This window comes from Symsagittifera roscoffensis, chromosome 7 (genome assembly GCF_963678635.1).
Source record: "Symsagittifera roscoffensis chromosome 7, txSymRosc1.1, whole genome shotgun sequence".
Classification (NCBI taxonomy): domain Eukaryota; kingdom Metazoa; phylum Xenacoelomorpha; order Acoela; family Convolutidae; genus Symsagittifera; species Symsagittifera roscoffensis.
Window position 1 is genome coordinate 20,240,704 of NC_087068.1, and position 18,147 is coordinate 20,258,850.

The window sequence follows — 18,147 nt, forward strand, 5'->3', positions numbered from 1 at the left end:
ACGTGAAGTAAATAAATAAGAAACCTGAAAAAATTTATTGATCAAATCCAGAAAACAGACACAAGGTAAGTGGACTCCAGAAAAAAACGCTCCAAGCTTCACATAAATTATTAAGATGTCGTGCAGATGTGTTGTTTATTTCGGATGTTTGCACTGCCAGAGGTTGGCACTATAGCACTCACTCGAATAAATGTCAAGTTCCTTGGCTCTAAATTTTTAACTGTCCAGGAACATTTTTTTCTGTATATCAAGGAACAATTTTTTTATGTATATGTTTTTGTGGGTTACACACCATGAAACTGGAATTAATAGTTCAGATAGTTCAGGCTCATGCATATTTTTGGCCGGTTTGTTAAGATCATATTGTTTTGCTGTTTCATCACTTCCAAAACTGGCATGCCTCTTCCTCGAACGTGAAAAATTCTTTTGAGAACTCAGTTTTATTTAATTGAAGAATAAACATTATATAAAAAACAAAATTGAGTAATCCTACGTTTACACTCTTAAAAACACTTAGTTAATTGAATGATTCGGATTTTGACAAAAGAGCCAAATCAAAATGAGTCATCATTTTCGTCATCGAGTATTTGGTCACCCATTTGCTGTGCCTCAATCTCTTCACGCTCCTTGTCGTAGATCTCCTTGATCACGCCTATGGACTGAAAAAGAAACAATAATTTTTTTTAAGGAAAACTCTCAAACAACTAATCAGTTGCTTAAAGTGTGGACGAAATACATCATTAACTTAACATATGCATGCATCATTAAGTAAACAAGGATAGCTTAAAATATATCAAAAAATGAGTTAAAGCACTTCTTACCCATACGTAGAAAGCAGCAGCGCCCGAAGATATATTTCTGACTTGGTTTGTGGAGTACTCTTTGAGGATGCTGTTGGCTTTCTCCGCCGTCTCTTTGGACACCGAGGCAATGTTGAAGGTGTTGATTCTTCTTTTTACAGAGTCCCGACCTAGTTTGCCAATGTGGACTAGGCAGTCAATCCATTTCTAGAAAAGAACAGGAAAAGTGGCGATTGAGGCCCGGGTTGAGGTGCTCACTGTATCTTTTGACCGCCTCGACCGAAAAACGGTATGTTTCGACCATGTTCGACCGAAAAATCTGTGCTCGACCGTGCTTGACCCAAGCACGATATGTTTCGACCGTGTTCGACGGAAAAGAACGAGCTCAGCCGTGCTTGACCCATTAAAAAGGCACGTTTAAGAAAATTAACTTAAAAAGGCACTGGAATAAAACACAAGAGAAGATGTAATCCGGCACAAAAAAAACAATCCAAATTGACCTGAGGCAAGCTATTGGACTTTAAAAAATTATAATTGTTTTTCCATTGATCTTGTGGGGCAGTCCGAACGGTCCTTAAAAATTTGAAAAGCTTGCTTTCATTTGTGCACTTGGACTTATTTATGCGCGCACTTAAAAATTTTTTTACGATGTTTGAAATGTGAAGCTAGTTGAAATATTTAAGAGCTGCGTAATATTCCGCAATCAACATTATCCTAAAATGCAATCGGGCAAGTTTTGAGTCTTTTTACTTATTCCGCCCAAATTTCTTTATTTAATGATTTGGTGTTTCTCAATGTATGAAAGCAAAAAAACAAGTACACTGTTCGCTGTGATTGGTTTGCTTAATGCAATTGCAATCACATTAGCCGATTTCAAACAAGACCGAATTTTGAGCAGATATAAATGTAGTCAATTTTTCCTGGAACTTTTTTTGTTTTCTGGTGTGTCGTTTTTCCGTTTTTTTTACTAGTCTGCATAAAATTTTGCACCTTAATGCGAAACAAACTTGAATAGTTGACTAAGCATTCTATAGTTTTGTCTAAATCGGCTTAGTTACGAGTCGACTTATAATTGTGAAGAAAACATTTTGATATGGTGCTGAAATTTGCTGGATAATTCTCGCCAATCAGATTGAAGCAAAGTAGTTACAGTTCAAGATGTTGAAATATTGATTTTTGGGCGGAATAAGTAAAAAGACCCCAAGTTTTTTTAGCTCCTGATTAAACCCAGCAATTCCTTAAAAAGCTCATTTTAATTTAAAAACTTAGTATTTGATAATGAGCGGAATAACAAGCAAAATTCGAAATTTATAGCTTTATCAAATTTTTTCCGCCATATGTTTGAGACAACTGAGCTGAAGTCGGAAATTTCGTCAAGACGAACTTGTTTATCAGTATTTTGATACATAATATTCCGTATTATGAATAAAATGAGAGAAATTCATGCTCGATGACTTCCATTTTTAGACCAAACCCAAGTCGAACCTTCAAAATAAATGTTTCTGACAAATTCATTCATATTTTCTAGCACTCTGAAAATTTTGATACCCAGTGTTGAAATTAAAATCAATTTTTATCACTTGCACCAATGATAAGTTAGCGCGGTTTAAAAATACTAGTTTTTTTATTATGTTTGCTTTGCCTCCAGTTTTTATGTGTATGAAATTCACATCATTTTAATTGGCGTTCGAAATTAATTGAAGGGAAGCAAGTTCATGTTTATTCCAATAACACCTGCTTGCTTGACGACAATTGTTCAAATACGAACTCTAATTAGTTGCAAAACTTGATTTTCCAGGTAATTATTATATTATCAGTTCAAAAAAAATAGAAGCGATTCAAAAGAATAGACGTGAGATTTTTTCTCTGATAGGAGATGTCCCGTTCTTTTTAATATACTTTACACTTTTGTTACAACTTTCGCAGACTTTGGAAATTATTTGAAAAATATCAAAATCTTGAGCTCTAATTTAAAAAGATATTTTACCTGTAAAATTTTTCTGCAAAACAAAATTATAGAGACTTGGAGATTGCCAATTTGGTCAATTTGTGATGACTACTGCGGCATTTATTTTTTGCTATTAACCGAGGAAAGTAGTTATATCCGGCTTAAAGATTTCAATAGAGGCCGATTTAGTTTGGTCTCATGTTTACAGTACTAGACGGTAAATGTATAACGTTGTACTTAACATCATTAAGCATCACTTTTCAATCTTTTTTTTATTTCATCAATTTTTTAAATCAAAAACTACTTCATTGATGTAAAAAGTCTTGGTTCCAACACCAGCAGTTTTGTTTCTCAAATATAGAATGCCAAAAGAGGTGTAATGAAGACGACCGTGACTAAATTGACAAATACTGCAGAGTATGCTATGTTTGTCAAAAGGCCATCATCAATTCAATAAAATACGCCAACTCTAACCTCAGTGGCCTTGAGGGGCGTGCCCAATAAGAGTAGGGTTGCCTTGAATATCTGGTGGACTTCTTGGGGTGGGTTGGAGTAGCCTTTGATCTCAGCTATTGTCTTCTGGTCCAGTTTCATGATCGCATGTCGCAGCTTCTCTATGTGGCGCAACGACTCCAAGATCCTGAACGAGTCAATAATAAATGTAGGGTTCAGATATGTATGCAGAGTTACATACCAAACCTCTTGACAAAAGTCTTAAAAAAGTATCAGATCAACGAAGACTTACGGTTGCATATACCGAACTAGTAAGAATTAAATTGTTTTCCTTTTTTCTCTTCAGAGTTTTTGAACCATACTTTTATTTCAAATTAAACTTTTATTAAGAACAGTTTTGGTGGTTTGTTTGTCATTTTGCAAACATGAATTATATCATTCTGATCCAAAATTGAGTATCTTTTGTAACTCTGAAGTAAATAATGATCACGCGAAACTTAAGTATAACAACTTTGCAGTGTCCTAACGACAAAAGTTTAATGTTTAAAAGGGTAAAAACATTTACTGACCTTACCTGCCGGGAAGGCCCAAAAAAATAAGAATTGAAATTGATATTTTATAACTGATGCGGTTAGATACAATTCTTACATAGAGTCATAGAGTAGATAATCATAATTGTTGCAATATAGTGATAAGTTCTGACCTCTCGGCCCTTGCGGTTTCCAACTCCAACTTGTACTGCATGTCTCTGCTAGACCGCTTCACCGCCTCCAGTGCCTTCTGCAATTTCGGCACAGTCCTCACCTCAATTGCCTTCAGAAGATCTGAAAACAGAACAACAGAGAAACAATTCACTTGATGTGAACAAAGAAAGGATGATGTATGTCCTACCAAATTAGCAAACTTTTTTAAAGAGTGATAATGAACTCATAAAAGACTTCAAACAAAATTTTTTCAGATGCTTTGAATGAAATCGTTCTCCATAATTTGAGAACTTCAAAGCAATTTCTTAAAAAACAGAGTAGCAACTAGCACAGAATAATCCAACCAATGTTATTAATGCAAAAAAAAATCAAAAATTGAAAAATTTCTTTTTGCTCTAAATTTTTCTGCCGTTTTCTTGCCTGAATAAGAATTGAAATTAAGCTCCCATTTAGATAGCTGGAGCCTAAGTACGGTTTTTAAACCCGGTTAAAAACAACTCAGAAGTGATAATTTATTACATTTTATCCGCCTTGCTGAAAGCTGGTTTAAAACGGAATAACTCGGTGCAGTTCTTTGCGACGCCGAGGCAATTTTTGAATTTATTAAGACTCGCAATCCTGGAAGTATTTTGAGGCAGCTGATTTTGCGTGAAAAAAAACCTCCTAAACCATTGTCTCTTCGCAAAAAAAATACTGCGTAAGGAGAATGGTTCTGAGCATACCTGATCTGAGCTGGAAGTACTGCAGTAGTTCCTGTCCCTCCAAGTAGTCCCCATCTATGTCCGGGATCTCGTTCTCCTCAAACAGCCTCAGTGCTTTCACCAACTCCCCCTTGTTCCTCTGCTTGATCGCAGCCCTCAGCTGAGTCCGGATTCGGTCCCTCTTCTTCTCTGCGAATCAATCAGAAACAAGTTAATAAACATGCTGTTCTTCTTCAATGTAAGAACATTTCAATAAACTTTTCAACTTTTTAGCCTCAGCAAATTTTCTACTCCATAAATTGAACAAACTACTACTTAGATTTGAAAAAAGAATACGGTGGGGAAAATGGGATATTTTGAAATAACTTGAACGGTAGAAAAAATGAGTTTTTCTCACGAAAAAATCGATACTTTTGTTTAAAAATGTCTGCTTCTTTTTTGAAAAAAAAAATTTTAGTGTCGAGAGAACTGGAGAAAGTTGACTTGAACATGTTCTGTATTTTTACCTATACTTTTTGTGAGCTCAACTGAACCTTGCAAAAATTTTACTTGAATTTGATTCACTCAAAAATAGCAATGCACAAAAAATTAGTAATTTCTTCTCAAAACCGACTCGGACTGGAGGATGTCAACTTGGTTCTTTGATTCATGACTTACCATCGGCCTTTTCTCTGGCCAGTCGGAGGTCAGTCTCCGCCTTTTGTCTGGCTCTCTCATCCGCACTCATCCTGTTGCTCTGTTCCACCAGCTCCAGCAGTTGCGCCTCCGCCCTCGCCTCAGCCTCAGCAGCACACTAAGAAATAAAAGTTAAATAAAGAAAAACCAAACAACAATAAAAACAAAACGTAGCCAACAGGCATTTGGAAGAGAGCCAATGAACGCAAGTAAACAAAAAAAGACTTGTTTTTGAAAAAATCCCAAAATTCGATTTTCAAAGAAAAAAATAGATGCCCTTACAGCTCTTTGAATTTGTAGAACATTTTATGGCTGGTTTTTTTTATGATAAAGTTAAACAAATTCGAACTGAACTTAAAAAGAAATCAGAGTCAAGCCGCGAAAAATAAACATAAGCCTGAACAAATTTTAAGATTTTTCCTGAAAAAAAAATCATTGCGATCTATAATATAAGAATCTGAACTCCGTTCATCGACTCTTGTTAAAAAATAAAATAATAAACACAATAACGGAACGGTAAAACAAATTTAAAAACATATATATTATCTTTATAAAAGTTAAATAGCGTGCCGAGGAGGGGGGGGGGGGGTTCGACACTTTTTTTTTCAGTTTTGGTGGCCAAATTTTTCCACAGGGTCCCCTTTTTGGTATAGTTATACCAATTCATTTATAGCTGGCAAACTTTAAAAAAACTCTTTGGTCATTTTTTTAAAAAGTGCTCAAAACGTCATTTTTAGTCTGTTTTTCAAAAATTTGCAAAATGAGGTCTTAACGCGAACTTAGATAGCTCGGAAAATCAAATTGGTCGACCGAAAAAAAAGGTCAACAAAACTTTCAATTTTTTTTTTGAAAAACCGCCCCCCTTCTAGAAAAATTTCAGGGCTCGCCACTGCAAACTTCATATTTTGGTTTCTATTTTTTGGTCATTATTTTTAGTCGTTGAAACAATTAACAAAAGAAACTATAGCATAGATTTTTATTCGTCGCAAAAATTGCGATAGTTTCCAAAATAATTATGATTGACTTCAAAAATTTCCAAAATATTTATATAGAAAATGGTTTTTCTAAGGATTCGATAATCATATTTCCTCCCACAAAATAAGTAAGCCAAGAATTTACAAAGAGCGGTGGATCTAAAAATTTTGGTACGGGTAGGGTCAATTTAGAAAAAAAAATCAAGAATTTTCTATCGAACTTTTTTAGTCAACCAAATACATAGTTTAATGCAAAAAGACTCAAATTAGAAAGTTTTTGCCATCTAAACCCATCTGTATTGCTAAGATCTACCGCTATCCAATATTATCTAAAAATCATTTATATTCTGAGCTATATATATAAATGCTATATATGAGCTATATGTTCTATGATTAAGGGCAATTGAGACGTGATTCCTTCATTTCATTGATCAGTATTAAAAAAGCTATTGTTGCTTGAGATGCTTGAGAAAACGATCTTATAACTAAGAATGATTGGGTAGTTAGAATAATACTTTACCTTTTTCTTTGGCTTATCTTCAAAAAGGAAGCAACATAAGAGCTTCATAACGCAAAAATCTTTCAAGTCATCAGCAATTTCCAAGTAAAATTGTGAAGCAAACAAAAATTGAACGGTTTTAACAAAAAAATTGATTTGGTTGGACGTGTATTCGGACGTTAGCCAAAAAAATATATTACTGTAACTAAGGAAATAAATTTTTTTTTGGCGCACGTTAAAGTCTATTTATTTATACATTTCAAATAAAATCATGCGCGGCTTTAAATGGTGAAAATAATTTTTATAGAACAGTTTTTTTGAAACAAGAAGCGACCCATGAAGCCAGTTATTTTTTTTGTTATATCAATTAAATAGTATTTAATTTTTTAAATCAATTCATGATGCAACTATTGATCCAGCGACGCACGCAGGGTTTTTGACCGGCGAACACTAGAAAAACCATCAGTGGTTCTTCCGAGTATTGCTCTTAACCGCTACAAGAAACCTAATCAAGCTATAGATATTTACTAACACGTATCTTTTCTGCCTTGTTTATCTGATTGAACAAATTGAACAATTTTTGTTTATCCTGGTATTCTTTTTTGAGGAACGCAACCTCCTTGCTTGACCCATTATACTCTCGAATACAGCTACAAAACTCACCTTTTGAGCCTGGTTGATTTCTTGCAACTCCTGTTTCAGTCGCTCCTCCCTCTCATCCCTCCTTCTGATCAACTCCACCTCTTTGTCCTTCAACTGCTTCTCATACTCGTCCGACCTGTTCTCCGACATGTCCTCTACTGATTGGCTGGACGGGTTTTGAAGCAGGCGAATTGTTCCTTCCTTGCTCAGCACCTAATTGATAAACCTTCGTCAAACACGCCGCCTTAAGACACAGACACTTGTAACTTATTGTAACTCATTATGGCTAAGTTTCGTTTTAAAAAAGGGAAATCAGAGCTATGAGAAGACATGCAATTAAAAAGATTTCTTATCCATAAAGATTTCTTATCCATGGCTAAACTAAAAAAATATTGAACGGTTATTGGGATCCAATAACCATTCAATATTTTTTAGTTTAGCCATGGATAAGAAATCTTGTTAATTGCGTGTCTTCTCATAGCTCTGATTTCCCTTTTTAAAACAAAACTTAGCCATAATAAGTCAAAAATGCTCAAACGATGCTTTTGGAGAATTAGACTACAGTGCTGATTTAAATTAACCGGACAAAACGCGATTTGAAATTTAAAACGCATTTTTCTCAAATTGGGTTGAGTTTAGGTGAACCCTTATGAAGTCAAAACTTGCTTAGAATTTTAGCAGAATTAATATGGTGTAATTTGTTTTGGGAAATTCGGGTCCGAAATTTTACCCCAAAAATGGGTCATTTTGGCTTTTCCTAGTTAATAGAAAATTACGCCAAAAGTACACAGTCAATCATAGACATAATTATATAAAAGTGAGCCCCTTACGCAGCCCAACAAACTTTATGAAGGGTATTTTCTCCAAAAAAAATTGAAAATTGTTTAAAAATTGTTTTTAAATAAAAAGTTGGTATTTTATATAGTAAAAATGACCTTTTTTGTCTATCAAACAAAAATAAATTAACTTATACAACATTTTGGAGATTATAGCCTCATTAAAGTTTGTTGGGCTACGTAAGGGGCTCACTTTGATATAATTATGTCTGTGATTGACTGTGTACTTTTGGCGTAATTTTCTATTAACTAGAAAAAGCCAAAATGACCCATTTTTGGGGTAAAATTTCGAACCCGAATTTCGCAAAACAAATTACACCATATTAATTCTGCTAAAATTCTAAGCAAGTTTTGACTTCATAAGGGTTCACCTAAACTCAACCCAATTTGAGAAAAATGCGTTTTAAATTTCAAGTTTAACTCGTTTTGTCCGGTTAATTTAAATCAGCACTGTATTGGTAATGATGAATTAGTTTTAAATTCGATTCCACAGTTAGCCTCAGTTTTAACTGGATTCGAAGAAATGGGCGGATACATTAGTTTTATAATACTCTTCATTCCCCTGCTTGAATAATAATTCTCATCATACATTTTCCATAATAAAAAACTTTTTGTTGTCAATTAACTTCATATAATCACAGACGTCCAAAAATTGAACTGACACCTCTTAGATTAACTTTTTCTCATGCCTGAAAATTGTATGACTAATTTATTTTCAAAAAAAGGCTTTTTTAAGGTTTTTTGCTTTTTTTATGCCAGTTTTTTTTGCTCAATTAACAAAATCCACTGCTTAGGCGACAATAATCTCAGAGATAAACTTCAATAAGAGATTCGCCATCTAAGTTAAGATGTTCTATTTGAACACCATAAACTTTTGTAAATGGTTACAAAACATTTACTATGGATAAAATCAGTGGTTAAAATTCGTGGCCCACTTTTGGACAGGTTAAAGTTTATCGTAAGTTTCAGAAAATTTTAAAGAAAATATAAAAGATCTGGCTTCACACAAAAGATTCTTAGTCACTTTTGGTTATTTTGTGTAAAAAATTGAGCCTGAACGCCATTGAAGACAAAATTTACACTTATAAAACTTGTATGACAAGAGTTTCTTCCATTTAAAGGATAAGCATCTTTCTTGAATTGAATTTTATTATAAGCATTTTCCCTATGAAGAAACCAACTTGAGGGAGTAGCGATAGGTACGTTTTCATAATAGGAGCATGAGCTACTGCTTTAATTCAATGTTCATTCAGTCAAAAAAATAAGCCTAAATTTTGTTGTTCCGACTTTCGGTACGAAAGTAACGGAATATTTGTGCTCGGGGTGGGATTTTTTTTCTTCAGACAAATTTCGACTTTTTAACTAGCCATTTTTGACGGAATTTTTTTATTATCATTCGAAAGGTATTGTTGTCCTGAGCTCAGGTGTGATCAATTTTCGTTAAGTTATGGGGGTTTAAAGATTGCCATTTTGGCCAATTTGGGACAAATAACGCGCGATATATTTCGCGCTATTAACGCGTAAGCGGAGAGTTAATCCGTCTTAGAAATCGGTCCAAATTGGTTGAAAGAAGCGGATTTGCCATAATTGATGTGTTACAAGGAGCGAAATCTATACTTTTGTACTTTTTATAGCGTTAGGGGGGGGGATGCTTTTCATGAAAACATCAAAATTATACTTCCGATCAATGAAAATGAGGAAGAACTTTGGATTCGGATGTGTTTTAAATTGTAACGCAAAATCAGGTTCACAAATAACAATTGGAATGTATCGAGTGACATATCATATTAAAACTCGTTCAGATGTAATTTGAGCAACGTTAAACAAATTTCAAAAAAAATCCCTTTGTCGATAAAAACCGGTTTGAAACTTTTGGGTTTCAGTCTAATTCCGAGCGAGTAAGACGATCAATAAATGTTCGTTAACTGGAACTGTCAGGCTATAAAAACATGATTTTACTAAAACGAAAACTATAAAGCGATTCGTAGGCAAAAATTTAGCTTAATTTAGCGCTACCTGTAGGCAAGAAAATTTTCGAAAAACTTTAAAATTTTTGTGAAAAAAAAAACGTTTCTGAAAAACTCTTTTTTAATCTTCTCTTTTTTATTCTCATGTTTGTTATTCAATTTTTTGGAAGCGTTTGTAGAGTTTTCTCATCAGACCGCGTACAAGCAACGTCTTCAAATTGAAAGAAAAAGAAACGAAAATATTTTATTGTAGTTTTTGTGAATATGGTCGGATCATTCTGTGCTACTTGCACAGCAACCGGCTATCCTGGTTGTTTTTTGAAATCAAGTTATTAAATTTAATTCAGTTGAGCTTCTCCTCCAATCACCCTCTGCAATTAGTCTGAGAAGCAACAAGTTTTTCTCGACGCAGATAATTTGTTTGGAACCGAAATCATAGCATAAAAAAAATTAAAATGACATCACGCTCGGTTTCTCTAAAATTTTTGAATTTTATTTGCATTGAAAAACGTTGTATTGTACTATAACACAACTTCAGCTGCTGTGAAGAAACTATATTATCAAAATTATAAAACATAGAATTTTTGAATTTGATAGTAGTCCTGGCACTACAACTTTTAATTTAATTCTCGATTTAACTCGGATTAAAAACTTGGTTACCGTGGGTCAATCAGTGACGTCAGACTATGGTGTTTCAGATCTAGGTTTAACACTCACGTTGGTACAGAAGTCTTTAGTAATGGGGCGGCTGCTAATGGGAATTCATATTCAAAAAGTGTACCTCGAATTTGAGCAGACCCTGGGGATGATCTCCATTCTTGTAAATCACAGCCAGCTGCAGATCTCCAGTACTCACTCCTGTTTTGATGCTCCCATCCCAAGTATCATCATCATCAGCAGACCTTGTTAGGGGACACACTTTCTCGTATTCTTCATTCGCTTCGCCAGGTCGCACGACAAAAACAGACTCCGCTCCCGGGATAGAAACAGAAAAGTTGATCTCTTCGTCGTACGGCAAGAGACCTTGAGCAAGTTCAAAGTTCAAAGATTCAATCAAAACTTGTAAATTTAATTGAAATTGCGCGAAAATACAATGTGAGAAAATACAAACCTTGTTTTGGCTCATACAGCACGCAATCTTCGGTCCAATTTGCAAAAGGCACCGGATACTGAATTAAATCTGCATGCACTGATGTGCAGTTAATCAAGTAGTTGAAAACTTCAACCGGATCCGCGTCTGGCTTGCTTTTCTTGCGCGTGAAAACACCGAGTCGGTAGAAACCCGCTTTCGGCAATGTAAGTTGGAGTTTGCCGACGTCTCCCGTTCTTTCGAAGAACACGTGATCGTTCATAGGTTCCGACTGGTCCTCCGGAGTTCGGTACTGAAGCGCTCCTTGGAAAGTTATAGAGGGATCCGATTCAACTTCAATTACTACTTCGCCCGAATCGGTGACAATAAATGGATCTTGAGGGTTGAACTTAATTTTATTTTTGTCCATGTACTTTTTTTCGCCTCTGACTCCAAACATGCTATCCAGGGTCGCTGCAAAAGGCGGGTTGGTTATTCCTGGCTTGTTGCACCTAATTAGGTAACTGCAAATGTGAGGAAGAGATTTATTGTCCTCTTTGTTTTCTAGTTCTCCAAAAATATCCAGGGTGAAGTCACCATTAGAGGGCAAATTGACAGAGAAAATGACTTCGTCGTCTACAAATCGGTGAACGCAATAGTTTTCCAACTTCTCGTCGTCGTATTTGTTGCTGTGTAAGAAATGAGCGAAGTCTACCAGTCCGTTTTCCATTTTGAATCTGACCTCAACTTGACCTGTTGCGGTGATTATGACCCCACTCTGGTGGCTCAGAGGCACGAGGGATTTCCTAATTGCGTCAATTCCTGAAAACCGTAGCTGAGGGATGTCAAATATGATCGATGAAAGTTAAATTTTACTGTTCCAAGAAACCAATATTTTGAATAAAATGGAGAAAACTTTGATACAATTCAAAAAAATGATGAATTATGAAAAAAATACAAAAACTTAACAAACAATTATAAAAACTGATGTTAATTACAAATCATTAACATCAAAAACATTTTGAATTTGAATATTGTGAATATGAAAAAAATCAACCCGCAGTAAAATAAGACAAAAATTGAAAATATCGGAAGATATATATAAAAACAAAACTCAAAATCTACCTGGCCCAAATCCCTTCAGCGATGCTGTCTTCGGCAACGCCTCGCAATCCGGCTTTGCCTTCGTGCAATTAATAATATACGAGCAAACATGATTCATGTAACTCGCCCTCTTATTCGCATCTTTTTCAAGCGATTCAGCAGTCGCGTAGAGCTCGATTAAAAAGTTGCCCGTCATGGGGAATGAGAGATTAAAAGAGATAATTTTGTTCATGCTTTGCTGAATAACAAACTGGCCCAGTTTGCTAGCAGATGAGACGATGTTTTTCTCGACGGTTGAGGAACTGATGGCGAACAGTTTGTATGCAAATGTGACCCAAGTGTGCATGGGCAGGGCAAACTGGATGTCCGATTCTCCCTCGGGACACTCGATGATGGCGTCGGGGTGCGACTTGATGCTGAGACCTGAAAACAAAACACGGGTTAAAAAAATATCAATTATTTCAATTATCCTGTGCGTATTCTCGCATAGCCGAAAAACAAACTGACATTAGATCTATGATTTACTCAAACTATTCCACTCAAGTCAATGAAAAAAAAACAGAAGAGCAAGAGTACAGTTCTTTTTTTTCGTAAATAACTGGTCACGCTACAATTCCACTCCCCGGGAACCATTTTTTTAGGCTATCTGGATAATAGACTCTGTGTCGCGCCATTGACAACCCTTGAAAACTAACACAAAAGGCCAACTGGCTGAAGCTAACTCCGGGTAGCATTATTAGTTCAAAAATATAAAAATTATCATATATCATCGTTTTTAAGTACAGCAACGGTTGTTAGCTGCCTAAATGCATCTAAATGAAACTGAGGCAGCAATAATTTCCAGGTTTAAAATTTATATATGACGAGTCGTTCAATCAGTCGTTTTTGAAGGCGTTTAAGTCTACAGAGTTCTTTGGTTTTGAGAAGTGCGCCAAAAAGACGCTACTTCAAAAACAAAAGGAAAGGAACTATGGCCTGTAGGATGTCTCGTTATCCAGCCAATTCAATGAAAGATTGTACGGGGCCCATTGTGGTATCATATTAATAAAGCGTATTAGCTGTGATTCGTATTACAAAAAAAAATCAAAAAGTTAGTCTGGGTCGAGAAATTTTGGTCTGACATTTTTTGGTTTTTCAGACTGATTTTCAGCTGGAAAATTTCAGAATAATCGTTCAGTCTACGTCTTGTGAGATCCCTTTTCGCTAAATTAAAACAAAAGGAAATTCGAAGAAAAAATCGTGACCAATTTTTGTTTGTTTTTTTTGCTCATTTTTTAAATAAAAATAAGCGTGGTTGGAAAATTCTAGTATTTGAGCACAGCAACCGCCTATCCTTGTTATTTTTTAGAACTTGAAAACCTAATTTGAAGAAATGTCTCTTTATGAAGGCCTGTCTTTCGAACTGTGCGATCTGTTTGGGCGTGTCCAGCAGTTGCCACCTCTGTTCGTCTGGGAAGTGGCTGAAGATAAGTTTGTCCGGGTCAGAGAGAAAGTAGAAGTCATCTGAGTCGTATGTCATCGTTTGGGTTTTGTCCACTGCTGCTGAGGTGTCCGAGTCAATCAGCTTCCAGTCGTCTTTCTTGTCGTCGCCTATTTAAAAAAGCATTTACCGATTAGAGCCAAAATTCATCCAGACATACATATGGCAGCAGAATCAGAGGGTAGCCACTTAACACCCAAAGATCAGAACTTCCAATATTCAGAAACCAATCGGCTACAGTCCTTGGAAAAAATATCTCCTCCCCTAAAAAGCGAAGTTGCCAAAGCATAAAATGTTGATACTAGTCGAAAATCTGTTTTCTCAGGAGGCTTTCAAGACAAACGAGGCTTTCATGAAAATGTTTTTCACAGAAGAAAAACTGAAAAGATGATATCTAATACAGAGAAATATTCTGACTAGCGACAATACAATATAAAGGCAAAGTGCGTTGAGATTGCAATTATAGAGAATATAATTGAGTAGCCAGTACCTGTGATGAACCTGGCACCCCAATGCACGTCTATGAGTCGCCAGTACTTATCAATGAGCACTGCATTCCAGGAAGCCCCAAAATTGCCAGCGTCCATCTTCTGGCCCGGTTGGTATCCAACCCCTTTGGCAAATCCACGGATAGTCACACATGGCACATCCGACTCACTAAAGATAAAGCAAATTTCGACATAGTATTTGTATAATAGCGATTTTTCTTCCTTAGTGTAGCCCTGGTTTCTTTGCTTTGCCCAAGTCGGAGGGCGCAATCTTATGATTGCGGAGGGTGCAATCATAACTTGCGCGAGTTTCTGTTTTGACAACAATGACAAACAAAGAAGGACAGAAAAAGTCAATCACGTTTTTTTGCGCCATTTAGTTATTGGAGAGCGTAATCTGCTTTCCATTTAGTAACTTAACGTTACTTTAAATAGAAAAAAATCAAAAATCACACCACGAAAAACCAAATTTTTTCCAACTTTCACTAAGACAACTTGCTAGACTTTTCAAAAAAAAACTTAAAAAAACCACTCCACCTAAAGACACCAACTCCCATTAAGAGAAAAATTAAGAACTCAATACTGACGTGCATATGCGTCCGAACAGTCCAGCATAGGAGCCCTTCTCCTGCTTGAGTGCAGCCAGATATCCCAGAGGGGAGTTGAGGTCAACCTGGACTGAGTTGTCTACCTGATTGCAGTCCTGCGTTGTGACCCAGATGTAGATGGCGCGCACCTTGCTCAGTTCATTCGAGGCACCGTCGCACAAGTACCTGGAACAGATTTAAGAATAATCATTCATTCTTCATATCAAGTTGTTGGCAACGTCGGCGATCTTTGAGAATTTTCAAATGCCTACAAAATGAATTTTTCTTGTTAATTAGAATCTGAGTTTTTCGGGGTCTACTAACTCAATAGTTGAATTTTTCAACGTGCCATAATTGTTCCAACCATTGAAAACAAGGAGAAACGTTGTATTCGGGTGAGTTTTCCAAAATCAGGTACCACAAATAATCATCGGAATGGGTCGAATGACAAAACATATTAAAACACTTTCACTCTTGTTTCGAACGACAATAGAAAACTGCATTGGAAAATTTTGAAACAAATTGTCCCAGTGTCGAGATTGCCAGGTTTGAAAATTTTGAGCTATGAGGGATCTAATAAGCATTCAATATTTTTTAGTTTAGCCATGGATAAAAAATCTTTTTAATTGCGTGTCTTCTCATAGCTCAGATTTCCCTTTTTAAAACAAAACTTAGCCATAATAAGTCAAAAATGCTCAAACGATGCTTTTGGAGAATTAGACTCTTGGTAATGACGAATTAGTTTTAAATTCGATTCCACAGTTAGCCTCAGTTTTAACTGGATTCGAAGAAATGGGCGGATACATTAGTTTTATAATACTCTTCATTCCCCTGCTTGAATAATAAATCTCATCATACATTTTCCATAATAGAAAATTTTTTGTTGTCAATTAACTTCATATAATCACAGACGTCCAAAAATTGAACTGACACCTCTTAGATTAACTTTTTCTCATGCCTGAAAATTGTATGACTATCTTATTTTCAAAAAAAAAGCTTTTTTAAGGTTTTTGCTTTTTTTATGCCAGTTTTTTTGCTCAATTAACAAAATCCACTGCTTAGGCGACAATAATCTCAGAGATAAACTTCAATAAGAGATTCGCCATCTAAGTTAAGATGTTCTATATGAACACCATAAACTTTTGTAAATGGTTACAAAACATTTACTATGGATAAAATCAGTGGTTAAAATTCTTGGCCCACTTTTGGACAGGTTAAAGTTTATTGTAAGTTTCAGAAAATTTTAAAGAAAATATAAAAGATCTGGCTTCACACAAAAGATTCTTAGTCACTTTTGGTTATTTTGAGTAAAAAATTGAACCTGAACGCCATTGAAGACAAAATTTACACTTATAAAACTTGTATGACAAGCGTTTCTTCCATTTAAAGGATAAGCATCTTTCTTGAATTGAATTTTATTATAAGCATATTCCCTATGAAGAAACCAACTTGAGGGAGTAGCGATAGGTACGTTTTCATAATAGGAGCATGAGCTACTGCTTTAATTCAATGTTCATTCAGTCAAAAAAATAAGCCTAAATTTTGTTGTTCCGACTTTCGGTACGAAAGTAACGGAATATTTGTGCTCGGGGTGGGATTTTTTTTCTTCAGACAAATTTCGACTTTTTAACTAGCCATTTTTGACGGAATTTTTTTATTATCATTCGAAAGGTATTGTTGTCCTGAGCTCAGGTGTGATCAATTTTCGTTAAGTTACGGGGGTTTAAAGATTTCCATTTTGGCCAATTTGGGACAAATAACGCGCGATATATTTCGCGCTATTAACGCGTAAGCGGAGAGTTAATCCGTCTTAGAAATCGGTCCAAATTGGTTGAAAGAAGCGGATTTGCCATAATTGATGTGTTACAAGGAGCGAAATCTATACTTTTGTACTTTTTATAGCGTTAGGGGGGGATGCTTTTCATGAAAACATCAAAATTAAAAAAAAATTTCATTTTGTTTTATTTAACTTTTTAATGTTATTACAGCTCCAAAAACCTTAAAAGGCAGTCGGAACATTCAGGGCTTGGCCCTGATACGAGCAGTCTTGTTTAGTTTTATAAATCACTTGGTTTGCTTGGGGATCAACAACTCTTTTTCGCCTTGATTCGACAAACTGCACACGATTGGAGTAAATAAATTTTACTGAGCATATGCGTTCTTTTAATTTGTCATGCCAATAGCCAAACATGCTATGACGCTGATCATCGTCAAACCGTGTCTAATAAAATATATTTTTTGAGATCTTAAAACGACTTCTTTTTCATAATCAATTTTTCAATTAGAAGTGAAAAAGGAAAGTAATGACGAAAAAAGTCTGATAATGATAAATATTTGAAATAGCAAAAATAAAACATCAAAGTGAATTCTAGACAACACGAAAAGAATTATATTTATACAAATCTGAGAAAACTATACCATTCTTAAGTTTTGTTGGGCTACATCAGAGGCTAGCAGTGATTTAGTTTTGTCAGTAGATGGAAGAGTAGGTTTGAAGTAATTTTTGACTGATTAAACAAAGCCAAAATTAATCGCTTTCAGGGTAAATTTTTGGGCCCGAATTTTGCAAAACAAATTGCACCATAATAATTCTGTTAAAGAATTAAGCAAGATTGGTATTCATGTTTTTTAACCCAATTTGAGTTAAACACGTTTTAAATATCAAGTTTTTATCTTTTTGTACGGATAACATAAATTAGCACTGTATTCCATTTTAAAACAAAAAAGTGTATACTTCCGATCAATGAAAATGAGGAAGAACTTTGGATTCGGATGTGTTTTAAATTGTAACGCAAAATCAGGTTCACAAATAACAATTGGAATGTATCGAGTGACATATCATATTAAAACTCGTTCAGATGTAATTTGAGCAACGTTAAACAAATTTCAAAAAAAATCCCTTTGTCGATAAAAACCGGTTTGAAACTTTTGGGTTTCAGTCTAATTCCGAGCGAGTAAGACGATCAATAAATGTTCGTTAACTGGAACTGTCAGGCTATAAAAACATGATTTTACTAAAACGAAAACTATAAAGCGATTCGTAGGCAAAAATTTAGCTTAATTTAGCGCTACCTGTAGGCAAGAAAATTTTCGGAAAACTTTAAAATTTTTGTGAAAAAAAAACGTTTCTGAAAAACTCTTTTTTAATCTTCTCTTTTTTTATTCTCATGTTTGTTATTCAATTTTTTGGAAGCGTTTGTAGAGTTTTCTCATCAGACCG

The 18,147-nt window shown here is 35.1% G+C and overlaps 2 protein-coding genes across 3 annotated transcripts in view; one reads left to right on the top strand and one right to left on the bottom strand.

The window, feature by feature from the left end:
- The window catches only part of LOC134851834 (protein scribble homolog), a 363,789-nt gene that overhangs the window by 177,918 nt on the left and 167,724 nt on the right, over nt 1–18,147 (top strand). The gene's annotated exons all lie outside the window — the stretch shown is intronic.
- Nucleotides 422–16,259, bottom strand: LOC134851942 (uncharacterized). The gene is made up of 14 exons (XM_063868217.1): nt 16,249–16,259; nt 14,928–15,113; nt 14,343–14,509; nt 13,732–13,962; nt 12,394–12,795; nt 11,311–12,090; nt 10,981–11,222; nt 7,418–7,609; nt 5,264–5,399; nt 4,628–4,795; nt 3,905–4,025; nt 3,223–3,388; nt 822–1,007; nt 422–659 (listed from the first exon to the last, which is right to left on the bottom strand). The coding sequence occupies exons 1-14, from the start codon at nt 16,257–16,259 to the stop codon at nt 555–557; spliced, it is 3,093 nt and encodes a 1,030-aa protein (XP_063724287.1). The 3' UTR covers nt 422–554.

Excerpts from the sequence above, each read along its gene's own strand:
- LOC134851942 (XM_063868217.1), bottom strand. Across the intron at positions 12,091-12,393 it reads GCTGAAGGGATTTGGGCCAG|GAATTGACGCAATTAGGAAA; the intron begins GTAGATTTTGAG and ends TACGGTTTTCAG. Across the intron at positions 660-821 it reads CTGCTGCTTTCTACGTATGG|TCCATAGGCGTGATCAAGGA; the intron begins GTAAGAAGTGCT and ends TTTCTTTTTCAG.